This window comes from Heterodontus francisci, chromosome 43, assembly GCF_036365525.1.
Source record: "Heterodontus francisci isolate sHetFra1 chromosome 43, sHetFra1.hap1, whole genome shotgun sequence".
In the NCBI taxonomy this organism is placed as follows: Eukaryota; Metazoa; Chordata; class Chondrichthyes; order Heterodontiformes; family Heterodontidae; genus Heterodontus; species Heterodontus francisci.
The window spans coordinates 28,013,332-28,027,019 of NC_090413.1; the positions used below are offsets into that span (position 1 = coordinate 28,013,332).

Genomic DNA, 13,688 nt, shown 5'->3' on the forward strand with positions numbered 1-13,688 from the left:
TCAATTATGTGGACATCACTGGCTAGGCCAGCATTTATTGCCCATCCCGAATTGCCCTTGAGAAGGTGGTGGTGAGCTGCCTTCTTGAACCACAGTGCTGTTAGGAAGGGAGTTCCAGGATTTTGACCCAGCGACAGTGAAGGAACAGCGATATAGTTCCAAGTCAGAATGGTGTGTGACTTGGAGGGGAACTTACAGGTGGTGATGTTCCCATGCATTTGCTGCCCTTGTCCATCTAGTTGGTAGAGGTCACAGGTTTGGAAGGTGCTGTCTAAGGAGTCTTGGTACATTGCTGCAGTGCATCTTGTAGATGGTACGCACTGCTGCCACTGTGCGTCGGTGGTGAAGAGAGTGAATGTTTGTGGATGGGGTGCCAATCTAGCGGGCTGCTTTGTCCTAACTGTTCCCGATCTGTACAATACCTGCGAGTTAGGCTGATGAGGGATCCTTCTCTGTCTGACAGATTTATCTTTGCGATCATCTTTTTGTAGTATCTGTGTTTTAATCTTTTCTTTCTCTCTCTCCCTCCCCCCTCCCTCCCTCTCTCTCTCTCTCTCTCTCACACGTTCCCTCCTTCTGAAGGAGGGCCAGCTAGTGGCAAGGGAACTCAAAGCATGAAAATAGCCGAACGTTACGGATTTATTTACATATCAGTGGGGGAGCTCTTGCGGGAAAAGATGCTTCACAACGCAAGTAACAACAGGAAATGGGGCTTGATCGCGAAAATCATAACAAACGGAGAGCTGGCACCTCAGGTAATGGAGAGTCAGTGATTAGAGAAACATTGCAGCCTGGGCTGAACAATCCCCAGCTCAACAACACTTTGCTCAATTTGCTTGACTTATACCAACAACAAAAACAACTTGGATTTATGTAGTGCCTTTATGTATTAGACAAGAGTTGACACTGAGCCACATCAAGGACAGGTGACCAAAAGCTTGATCAAAGAGGTCGGTTTTAAAGCCATGTCTTAAAGGCGGAGAGGGTTAGGGAGGGAATTCCGGAGTTTTGGGCCTCGGCAACTGAAGGCACGGCCACCAATGGTGGAGGGATTAAAATCAGGGATGTTCATGAGGCCAGAATTTGATGAGTGCAGAGATTGCGGAGAGTGAGGACATGGAGGGATTTGAAAACAAGGATGAGAATTTTAAAAACGGAGGCGTTGCTTAACTGGGCGACAGTGTAGGTCAGAGAGCACAATACACTCAGTGGGTGAGGAGTTACAGGGTGAATGAGAATTGTTATGACAGGTGGTGAGGCTCAGAGCCTGTGTGTAACTGGGAAGGAGCTGGTGGGAAGGAGTGGGGGGGGGGTTTATTGCTGGGACAGATTGACCCGTACAGCAGAGAGGCTGGAGGCTGGAACACGAATGGACTTCCCATCGTGTCCTGATCAAACACCTACCCTAACTCAAGCTCCTCTCTGGTGGTCAGCGTGCTGAGTTTTTGAAATGATCTTTTCTTCTGTGTTCCACTTGTTACCCTGGTCTGAAACCCCAAATTGAGCCACTGCAAAGCAGCACAAACCTCTTGACATCTCCTCCCCTCACTGCGGTTTTGTTGCTTCCCTTCCTTGCTCAGGAGACAACAATAACTGAGATTAAACAGCAGCTGATGCAGCATCCAGACGCACGGGGCTTTGTGATTGACGGTTTCCCACGGGAGGTTTCCCAGGCAATCTGCTTCGATGATCAGGTGATGACTTTAGCCAGTCAATCAAGTTTGAAAATAAACACTTGCATTTCTATAGCGCCTTTCATGACCTCAGGATGTCCCAAAGCGCGTTACAGCCAATGCAGTGCTTTTTGAAATGTATTCACTGTTGTAGTGTAGGAAAGTGGCAGCAAATCTGTGCACAGCAAGCTCCCACAAACAGCAATGTGATAAATGATTCGATCGTCTGTTTTAGTGACGCTTGTTGAGTAATTAATATTCCCGAGCATTCTATAAGGTGCCACATAAAGGTTATTACACAAGATAAGGGCTCATGGTGTTGGGGGTAATATATTAGCATGGATAGAGGATTGGCTAACTAACAGGAACCAGAGTCGGGATGAATAGGTCATTTTCAGGTTGGTAAACTAACCAGTGGAGTGCCACAGGGAGCAGTGCTATATTCATGACTTGGATGAAGGGACTGAGTGTATTGTTGACAATATGAAGATAGTGGGAAAGCAAGTTGTGAGCAGGATACAAAGTGTCTGCACAGGGATACAGATAAGTTAAGTGAGTGGGCAAAAATTTGGCAGATAGAGCATAATGTGGGAAAATGTGAGGTTGTCCACTTTAGCAGGAAGAATAGAAAGGCAGAATATTAATGAAATGGAGAGAGACTACAGAATGCTGAGGTACAGAGGGACCTGGGTGTCCTTGTACATGAATCTCAAAAAGTCAGAATGCAGGTACAGCAAGTAATTAGGAAGGCAAATGGAACGTTGGCCTTTATTGCAAGGGGGGGGGGGGAGGTGGAATGTTTATTTTTATTTTATTTAGAGATACAGCACTGAAACAGGCCCTTCGGCCCACCAGGTCTGTGCCGACCCATTTATACTAATCCTATATTAATCCCATATTCCCTACCACATCCCCACCATTCTCCTACCACCTACCTATACTAGGGGCAAGTTACAATGGCCAATTTACCCATCAACCTGCAAGTCTTTGGCTGTGGGAGGAAACCGGAGCACCCGGCGAAAACCCACGCGGTCACAGGGAGAACTTGCAAACTCCGCACAGGCAGTACCCAGAACTGAACCCGGGTCGCTGGAGCTGTGAGGCTGCGGTGCTAACCACTGTATAAAAGTAGTGAAGTTTTGCTACAACTGTACAGGGTATTGGTGAGACTGCACCCATAGTACTGCATACAGTCAATGAAAGAGGGATATACTTGCATTAGAAGCAATTCAGAGAAGGTTCACTTGGTTGATTCCTGGGATGAAGGGGTTGTCTTATGAGGAAAGGTTGAGCAGATTGTACCTATACTCATTGGAATTTAGAAGAATGAGAGGTGATCTAATTGAACATGTACGATTCTGAGCAGACTTGACAGGCTAGATGCTGAGAGGACGTTTCCCTTGTGGGGGAATCTCGAACTAGATGGTACAGATTCAAAATAAGGGGTCTCCCTTTTAAGATGGAGATGAGGAGGAATTTCTCCTCTCAGAGGGTTGTTAATCTTTGGAATTCTCTTCCCCAGCAAGCATAGGAGGCTGGGTCATTGAATATCTTCAAGGCTGAGTTAGACAGATTTTTGATCTACAAGGGAGTCCAGGGTTATGGGGGCAGACAGGAAAGTGGAGTTAAGGCCACAATTAGATCAGCCGTGATCTTATCGAATGGCGGAACGTGCTCGAGGGGCCGAATGGCCTGCTGCTGCTCCTAATTCGAATGTTCATATTCCCTTGAACTCTGCAATGATACCATGGGACCTATTATAGCATCTGAGAGACTGCCCGTCAATTTAACACCTCATCTAAAAGATGGCACCTACAACAGTGCAGCACTCCCTCAGTACTGACCCTCCGAAAGTGCAGCACACCCTCAGTCCTGACCCTCTGACAGTGCAGCACTCCCTCAGTCCTAACCCTCCGACAGTGCAGCACTCCCTCAGTACTGACCCTCCGAAAGTGCAGCACTCCCTCAGTCCTAACCCTCCGACAGTGCAGTACTCCCTCAGTACTGACCCTCCGACAGTTCAGCACTCCCTCAGTACTGACCCTCTGACAGTGCAGCACTCCCTCAGTCCTGACTCTCCGACAGTGCAGCACTCCCTCAGTCCTGACCCTCCGACAGTGCAGCACTCCCTCAGTACTCACCCTCCGACAGTGCAGCACTCCCTCAGTCCTGACTCTCCGACAGTGCAGCACTCTCTCAGTACTGACCCTCCAACAGTGCAGCACTCCCTCAGTACTGACTCTCCGACAGTGCAGCACTCCCTCAGTCCTGACCCTCCGACAGTGCAGCACTCCCTCAGTCCTGACCCTCCGACAGTGCAGCACTCCCTCAGTCCTGACCCTCCGACAGTGCAGCACTCCCTCAGTACTCACCCTCCGACAGTGCAGCACTCCCTCAGTCCTGATCCTCCGACAGTGCAGCATTCCCTCAGTACTCGCCCTCCGACAGTGCAGCACCCCCTCAGTCCTGACTCTCTGACAGTGCAGCACTCCTTCAGTACTCACCCTCCGACAGTTCAGCACTCCCTCAGTACTCACCCTCCGACAGTGCAGCACTCACTCAGTCCTGACTCTTCGACAGTGCAGCACTCCCTAAATCCTGACCCTCCGACAGTGCAGCACTCCCTCAGTACTCACCCTCCAACAGTGCAGCACTCCCTTAGTACTCACCCTCCAACAGTGCAGCACTCCCTCAGTACTGACCCTCCAACAGTGCAGCACTCCCTCAGTACTCACCCTCCGACAGTGCAGCACTCCCTCAGTCCTGACCCTCCGACAGTGCAGCACTCCCTCAGTCCTGACTCTCTGACAGTGCAGCACTCCCTCAGTCCTGACCCTCCGACAGTGCAGCACTCCCTCAGTACTCACCCTCCAACAGTGCAGCACTCCCTAAGTCCTGACCCTCCGACAGTGCAGCACTCCCTCAGTACTCACCCTCCAACAGTGCAGCACTCCCTCAGTACTCACCCTCCAACAGTGCAGCACTCCCTCAGTACTCACCCTCCGACAGTGCAGCACTCCCTCAGTACTGACCCTCCGACAGTGCAGCACTCCCTCAGTACTGACCCTCCAACAGTGCAGCACTCCCTCAGTACTGACCCTCTGACAGTGCAGCACTCCCTCAGTCCTGACCCTCCGACAATGCAGCACTCCCTCAGTCCTGATCCTCCGACAGTGTAGCACTCCCTCAATACTGACCCTGCGACAGTGCAGCACTCCCTCAGTACTCACCCTCCGACAGTGCTGCACTCCCTCAGTACTCACCCTCCAACAGTGCAGCATTCCCTCAGTACTTACCCTCCGACAGTGCTGCACTCCCTCAGTACTTACCCTCCGACAGTGCAGCACTCCCTCAGTACTCACCCTCTGACAGTGCAGCACTCCCTCAGTACTCACCCTCTGACAGTGCAGCACTCCCTGAGTACTCACCCTCCGACAGTGCAGCACTCCCTCAGTACTCACCCTCCAACAGTGCAGCACTCCCTCAGTACTCACCCTCCGACAGTGCAGCACTCCCTCAGTCCTGATCCTCCGACAGTGTAGCACTTCCTCAATACTGACCCTGCGACAGTGCAGCACTCCCTCAGTACTCACCCTCCGACAGTGCAGCATTCCCTCAGTACTTACCCTCCGACAGTGCTGCACTCCCTCAGTACTTACCCTCCGACAGTGCAGCACTCCCTCAGTACTCACCCTCTGACAGTGCAGCACTCCCTCAGTACTCACCCTCTGACAGTGCAGCACTCCCTCAGTACTCACCCTCCGACAGTGCAGCACTCCCTCAGTACTCACCCTCCAACAGTGCAGCACTCCCTCAGTACTCACCCTCCGACAGTGCAGCACTCCCTCAGTACTCACCCTCCGACAGTGCAGCACTCCCTCAGTCCTGATCCTCCGACAGTGCAGCATTCCCTCAGTACTCGCCCTCCGACAGTGCAGCACCCCCTCAGTCCTGACTCTCTGACAGTGCAGCACTCCCTCAGTACTCACCCTCCGACAGTTCAGCACTCCCTCAGTACTCACCCTCCGACAGTGCAGCACTCACTCAGTCCTGACTCTTCGACAGTGCAGCACTCCCTAAGTCCTGACCCTCCGACAGTGCAGCACTCCCTCAGTACTCACCCTCCAACAGTGCAGCACTCCCTCAGTACTGACCCTCCGACAGTGCAGCACTCCCTCAGTCCTGACTCTCTGACAGTGCAGCACTCCCTCAGTCCTGACCCTCCGACAGTGCAGCACTCCCTCAGTACTCACCCTCCAACAGTGCAGCACTCCCTAAGTCCTGACCCTCCGACAGTGCAGCACTCCCTCAGTACTCACCCTCCAACAGTGCAGCACTCCCTTAGTACTCACCCTCCAACAGTGCAGCACTCCCTCAGTACTCACCCTCCGACAGTGCAGCACTCCCTCAGTACTGACCCTCCGACAGTGCAGCACTCCCTCAGTACTGACCCTCCGACAGTGCAGCACTCCCTCAGTACTGACCCTCCAACAGTGCAGCACTCCCTCAGTACTGACCCTCCGACAGTGCAGCACTCCCTCAGTCCTGACCCTCCGACAATGCAGCACTCCCTCAGTCCTGATCCTCCGACAGTGTAGCACTCCCTCAATACTGACCCTGCGACAGTGCAGCACTCCCTCAGTACTCACCCTCCGACAGTGCTGCACTCCCTCAGTACTCACCCTCCGACAGTGCAGCATTCCCTCAGTACTTACCCTCCGACAGTGCTGCACTCCCTCAGTACTTGCCCTCCGACAGTGCAGCACTCCCTCAGTACTCACCCTCTGACAGTGCAGCACTCCCTCAGTACTCACCCTCTGACAGTGCAGCACTCCCTCAGTACTCACCCTCTGACAGTGCAGCACTCCCTCAGTACTCACCCTCCGACAGTGCAGCACTCCCTCAGTACTCACCCTCCAACAGTGCAGCACTCCCTCAGTACTCACCCTCCAACAGTGCAGCACTCCCTCAGTACTCACCCTCCAACAGTGCAGCACTCCCTCAGTACTCACCCTCCGACAGTGCAGCACTCCTTCAGTACTCACCCTCCGACAGTGCAGCACTCCCTCAGTACTCACCCTCCAACAGTGCAGCACTCCCTCAGTACTCACCCTCCGACAGTGCAGCACTCCTTCAGTACTCACCCTCCGACAGTGCAGCACTCCCTCAGTACTCACCCTCCGACAGTGCAGCACTCCCTCAGTACTCACCCTCTGACAGTGCAGCACTCCCTCAGTACTCACCCTCTGACAGTGCAGCACTCCCTCAGTACTCACCCTCCGACAGTGCAGCACTCCCTCAGTACTCACCCTCCGACAGTGCAGCACTCCCTCAGTACTGACCCTGCCGTGTTGTTTCGGGTTGCGGGCAGATGTTTCTGGATTTCAATGTACAGATACCCTCGCGTCACTGGTCAGATTGCAACCAACTAAAGCCAAACTGATTGGTCACTGCTTGATCAGTTCCAGTCTGATAGCCAGAGAACTGCAGGAATTAAATTCAGGCGGATATGAATCAATATGAACATTTTTGAGTTATGTATCAAACATTTGATTCTAATTTTGGAGTCTTTGCCCTCAGATTTGTGTGCCCGACCTGGTGATATTCCTGGCCTGTGCCAACTGCAGGCTGAGGGAGCGGCTGCAGAAACGGGCAGAGGAAGGACGACCTGACAACAATCCCAAAGCAATTCACCGTCGCCTCGTCACCTTCAAGCAAAACGCTGTGCCATTGGTCCAATATTATCAGGAGAAAAGCCTAATTGTAACGGTGGGTTCCTGGCAATCACGAGAATCTAACAGCACAGAATGAGGCCATTCACCCATCATGCCCCTGCTGGCTCTTTGAAAGAGCTTTCTAATTCGTCTCAATACCCAGCCCTTTCCAAACAGCCCTGTCACTTTCTCTCCTTCAAGTATCACAGAATCGTTACAGTGCAGGAGGCCATTCGGCCCATCGTGTCCGCACCGGCTCTCTGAAAGAGCAATTCACTCATTTCCATTCCTCCGCCTTCTCTCCATAACCCTGCACAGGCTTCCTTTTCATATAACTGTCTAATTCCCTTTTGAATGCATTTGAACTTGCCGCCACCACACTCTCAGGCAGCGCATTCCAGATCTTAACCACTCGCTGTGTGAAAAAGTTTTTCCTCATGTCACCTTTGCTTCTCTTACCAAATACTTTAAATCTGTGCCCTCTCGTTCTTGATCCTTTCACGAGTGGGAACAGTTTCTCTCTATCTACTCTGTCCAGACCCCTCATGATTTTGAATACCTCGATCAAATCATCTCTCAGCCTTCTCTTCTCCAAGGAAAACAGTCCTCACTTCTCCAGTCTATCTTCATAACTGAAATTCCTCATCCCTGGAACCATTCCCGTGAATCTTTTCTGCATTCTCGCCAATGCCCTCATGTCTTTCCTAAAGTGCAGTTCAAGGATTTCTCCAATTCCCTTTTGAAAGTTACAATTGAATCTGCTTCCACTGCCCTTTCAGGCAGCGCGTTCCAGATCACAGCAACTCACTGCGTAAAAGATGATTCCTCTTCTTCTTCTCTCGTTCTTTTGCCAATTCCTTAAATCTGTGTGCTCTGGTGACTGACCGTCCTGCCAGTAAAACCGTTTCTCCTTATTTACTCTGTCAAAATCTCTCATAATTTTGAACACCTCGATTAAATCTCTCTTTAATTACCCCTGCTTCAGGAGAACAGCCTCAACTTCTCCAGTCTCTCCACAGAACTGAAATTCCTTTGGTCCCACAGATCTCATAGAAGAATCATAGAAATTTACAGCACAAAAGGAGGCCATTGGGCCCATTGTCTCCATGCTGGCCGACAAGGAGCTATCCAACCTAATCCCACTTCCCAGCTCTTGCTCCGTGGTCTTGTAGGTTATGGCACTTCAGGTGCATATCCAAATATTTTTTCAATGTTGTAAGGGTTTCTTCCTCTACCACCCTTTCAGACAGCGATTTCCAGATCCCTACCAACCTCTGCATTAAAAAACTTTCCCCTCGAATCTCCTCTAAACCTCCGACCTGTTACCCTAAACCTATGCCCCGTGGTTATGGACCTCCTCAAACAAAGGAAATAGGGCCTTTCTATCCATTCTATCCAGACCCCTCATGATTTTATGCACTTCATTTAGGTCTCCCCTCAGCCTCCTCTGTTCCAAGCAAAATAACTAAAATTCTCTATTCCAGGCAACATCCTCATAAATCTCCTCTGTACCCTCTCAACTGCAATCACATCTTTCCAATAGTGTGGAGATCAAAACAGCTGGCAGTACTCAAGCTGTAGCCTAACTAGTGTTTTATACCGTTCCAACATAACTTTCCAGCTCCAAAATTCTATGTCTTAGCGAATAAAGGCAAGTATCCCATGTGCCTTCTTGACCACCTTCAGGATCTGTGGACACGCTTCCCAAGGTCCCTCTGTTGCTCTACACTTCTCAAAATCCGACCATTTATTGTGTATTCCCATGCCTTGTTAGCTTTCCCCAAATGCATGACCTCACACTTCTCTAGATTGAACTCCATTTGCCACTGTTCCAGTCACCTGACTCATCCATTGATATCTTCCTGCAGCCTACAGCTTTCTTCATGGTCAATCACACAGCCAATTTTTATATCATCTGCACTCTTCTTACATTCAGTGTACCCCCTACATTCAAGTCTAAATCATTGATTATCTACCACAGTGGTGGCAGGGCGGCACAGTGCCGCAGTGGTTAGCACCGCAGCCTCACAGCTCCAGCGACCCGGGTTCAATTCTGGGTACTGCCTGTGTGGAGTTTGTAAGTTCTCCCTGTGTCTGCGTGGGTTTCCTCTGGGTGCTCCGGTTTCCTCCCACAGCCAAAAGACTTGCAGGTTGATAGGTAAATTGGCCATTATAAATTGCCCCTAGTATAGGTAGGTGGTAGAGAAATATAGGGACAGTTGGGGATGTGGTAAGAATATGGAATTAGTGTAGGATTAGTATAAATGGGTGGTTGATGGTCGGCACAGACTTGGTGGGCCGAAGGGCCTGTTTCAGTGCTGTATCTCTAACTAACTAACTAACAAAAAGCAAGGGATCTAGTACTGAGCCCTGTGGAAGCACACTGGAAACAGACTTCCAGTCACAAAGACACCCATTGACCATTACCCTTTGCTTCCTGTGCCTGAGCCAATTTTGGATCCAACTTGCCATTTTGCCTTAGATTGCATGGGCTTTTGTTTTTGTGACAAGTCTGCTATGTGGGACCTTATCAAAAGCCTTGCTAAAATCCATATAGGCTGCATCGAATGCACTACCCTCATCAACCCTCCTTGTTACCTACTCAAAAAAGTCAGACACAATCTCTCCTGAACAAATCTTTGCTGAATTTTGTTTTATTTGTGTGTGAGATGTGGGCATCACTGGCTTGACCAGCATTTATTGCCCATCCCTAACTGCTCTTGAACTGAATGGCTTGCTAGGCCATTTCAGAGGGCAGTTAAGAGTCAACCACATTGCTGTGGATCTGGATTTACATGTAGGCCTGACCAGGTAAGGACAGCAGATTTCCTTCCCTAAAGGACATTAGTGAACCAGATGGGTTTTTACATCAATCAACAATGGTTTCATGGTCACCATTAGACTAGCTTTTTAATTGAATTCAAATTTCACCATCTGCTGTGATGGGATTCGAACCCATGTCCTCAGAGCATTAGCCTGGTTTTGGATTAGTAGTCCAGAGACATTACCACCACGCCACTATTTCCCCTGCCTTTGTTTTATCTGTGTCTCTCTAAATGAAGATTTATCCTGTCCATCAGATTTTTTTCCAATCATTTTCCAACCACCAAGGTTGAACTGGCCTGTAATTACTCAGTCTATCTCTTTCTCCCTTTTTAAACAATGGTAAAATGTTAGTTGTCCTCTCGTCCTCTGGCATTACACCTGTAGCCAGGGAGGATTGAAAAATGATGATCAGAGCCTCCACTATTTCTTCTCTTGCTTCCCTTAACAGCCTAGGATACATTTCATCCAGGCCTGGGGACTTATCCACTTTCATGGATGTTAAACCCCTTAATACTTCCTCTCCCACTATGGAAATTGCATCTAATATTTCAACTCTTCCTCCCTGATTTCACTGTTAATATTGTCCCTCTTTTGTGAAAATAGATGTAAGATATTCATTAAGAACCATAACCAATGTCTTCTGCACCCACACACAGGTTCCCCTTATAGTCCCTACTCTTTCTTTAGGTATCCACCTGTTCTTTACGTATTTATAAAAAATCTTTGAGTTTTCCTTGATATTACCGTGGAATCTCCCTGCTCAGCATAGTGGGGAAAGTCTTTGCTCGAGTCGCTCTGAACAGGCTCCAGAAGCTGGCCGAGCGTGTCTACCCTGAGGCACAGTGTGGCTTTCGTGCAGAGAGATCGACCGTTGACATGCTGTTCTCCCTTCGTCAGATACAGGAGAAATGCCGTGAACAACAGATGCCCCTCTACATTGCTTTCATTGATCTCACCAAAGCCTTTGACCTCGTCAGCAGACGTGGTCTCTTCAGACTACTAGAAAAGATCGGATGTCCACCAAAGCTACTAAGTATCATCACCTCATTCCATGACAATATGAAAGGCACAATTCAACATGGTGGCTCCTCATCAGAGCCCTTTCCTATCCTGAGTGGTGTGAAACAGGGCTGTGTTCTCGCACCCACACTTTTTGGGATTTTCTTCTCCCTGCTGCTTTCACATGCGTTCAAGTCCTCTGAAGAAGGAATTTTCCTCCACACAAGATCAGGGGGCTGGTTGTTCAACCTTGCCCGTCTAAGAGCGAAGTCCAAAGTACGGAAAGTCCTCATCAGAGAACTCCTCTTTGCTGACGATGCTGCTTTAACATCTCACACTGAAGAGTGCCTGCAGAGTCTCATCGACAGGTTTGCAGCTGCCTGCAATGAATTTGGCCTAACCATCAGCCTCAAGAAAACGAACATCATGGGGCAGGACGTCAGAAATGCTCCATCCATCAATATTGGCGACCACGCTCTGGAGGTGGTTCAAGAGTTCACCTACCTAGGCTCAACTATCACCAGTAACCTGTCTCTAGATGCAGAAATCAACAAGCGCATGGGTAAGGCTTCCACTGCTATGTCCAGACTGGCCAAGAGAGTGTGGGAAAATGGCGCACTGACACGGAACACAAAAGTCCGAGTGTATCAGGCCTGTGTCCTCAGTACCTTGCTCTACGGCAGCGAGGCCTGGACAATGTATGCCAGCCAAGAGAGACGTCTCAATTCATTCCATCTTCGCTGCCTTCGGAGAATACTTGGCATCAGGTGGCAGGACTATATCTCCAACACAGAAGTCCTTGAAGCGGCCAACACCCCCAGCTTATACACACTACTGAGTCAGCGGCGCTTGAGATGGCTTGGCCATGTGAGCCGCATGGAAGATGGCAGGATCCCCAAAGACACATTGTACAGCGAGCTCGCCACTGGTATCAGACCCACCGGCCGTCCATGTCTCCGCTATAAAGACGTCTGCAAACACGACATGAAATCGTGTGACATTGATCACAAGTCGTGGGAGTCAGTTGCCAGCATTCGCCAGAGCTGGCGGGCAGCCATAAAGACAGGGCTAAATTGTGGCGAGTCGAAGAGACTTAGTAGTTGGCAGGAAAAAAGACAGAGGCGCAAGGGGAGAGCCAACTGTGCAACAGCCCCGACAAACAAATTTCTCTGCAGCACCTGTGGAAGAGCCTGTCACTCCAGAATTGGCCTTTATAGCCACTCCAGGCGCTGCTTCACAAACCACTGACCACCTCCAGGCGCGTATCCATTGTCTCTCGAGATAAGGAGGCCCAAAAGAAAGAAAAAGAAAGAACTTGCCAATATCTTTGCATGCCCTCTTTTTACTTTCCTAATTTCCTTTTTAATTCCACCCAACACTTTTTATATTCCTCTAGGTTTTCTCCAGTATTGAGCCCTCGGTATCTGTCATAACCTTCACCTTTTTTAATCCTCTCCTTTTAAGGCCCGGGACATGCAGGGGGCTCAGGATGTGTTAGTCTGTTTCCCCAGAGGATAGTGAAGTTCACTGGACTCCAACTGAGTTGAAAGATTACCCAGCACCTGTGGAATGGACAAAGGCGATGGTTTCAGTCGACTATCAAATAACAGACAGCATCATGTGAAAACACCCTCAATATCACAGCACACGTGTGATTTTCTTCAACGCGTGTATCACTGCGTGTGAATCTTTGGCACCTCAGCAATCTTGGATGCAACCTGTGGTGTTTTAATCAATTGCACTCAGGAGTCAGTGAGTGATTTACCTAGAAATGACAGCAACGACACAGGCCATTCGGCCCATCTAGTCCGTGCTGGGGTTTATTCTCCACATCAGAAGTATCCAAATCCCGTGATCCTGTGTACTCATCCTGTTCCCATATCCCTGCCTGCACTCTCCTATAATTGCCGATCTAACCTAGTGGGAACTGCTAACACGGCCTCTGTTTCAATGACTAACTCTGGCAGTACATTCCACAGCCCCACACCTCTCTGTGTAAAGCTTTCTCCTGCACTCTGCCCAAAATCGTTTTAATCTTCTACCCATGTCCCCTCGCTCTAGCCCCTCAATCACTGGGAACTGTTTGTTTCTATCTGCCTGTCCCATCCCTTTGAAACACCTCTCTCAGGACACATAGGAATAGGAAGAGGCCCATTCAGCCTCACTTGAAAAGTCCTTCAGCTTTTGTAAAGCGCTTTGGGATGTCCTGAGGTTGTGAAAGGTGATATACAAATGCAAGTTCTTCCTTCCGATCTTTATAACTCACCACCTGTTCGCACGTGGCTCACATAGAATGGCCACTGGATGAAGGACTGGGAGAATCATTACCTTCAGGAGATGAAGAAGGGAAGAAGATGAGAAAAGGAAAGCATTAAATGGGGAATCTCCGTTGACAGGTGTCAGTGTGGATATCCTGGCTCTGCATTGTGCGGAGGGAGTAGTTTGCACCTCACTGATGTGTTGGCAGTATTTTCCC

The 13,688-nt window shown here is 49.6% G+C and overlaps 1 protein-coding gene across 3 annotated transcripts in view; it reads left to right on the forward strand.

The window, feature by feature from the left end:
• LOC137355573 (adenylate kinase isoenzyme 5-like) overlaps positions 1-13,688 on the forward strand; it is a 77,961-nt gene that overhangs the window by 11,643 nt on the left and 52,630 nt on the right. For all 3 annotated transcript variants that reach the window (XM_068020831.1, XM_068020833.1, XM_068020832.1), the window contains exons 4-6: positions 583-755; positions 1,581-1,694; positions 7,254-7,442. In XM_068020831.1, coding sequence (XP_067876932.1) covers positions 583-755; positions 1,581-1,694; positions 7,254-7,442 — 476 coding nt within the window. The remainder of the gene's footprint in view (positions 1-582; positions 756-1,580; positions 1,695-7,253; positions 7,443-13,688) is intronic.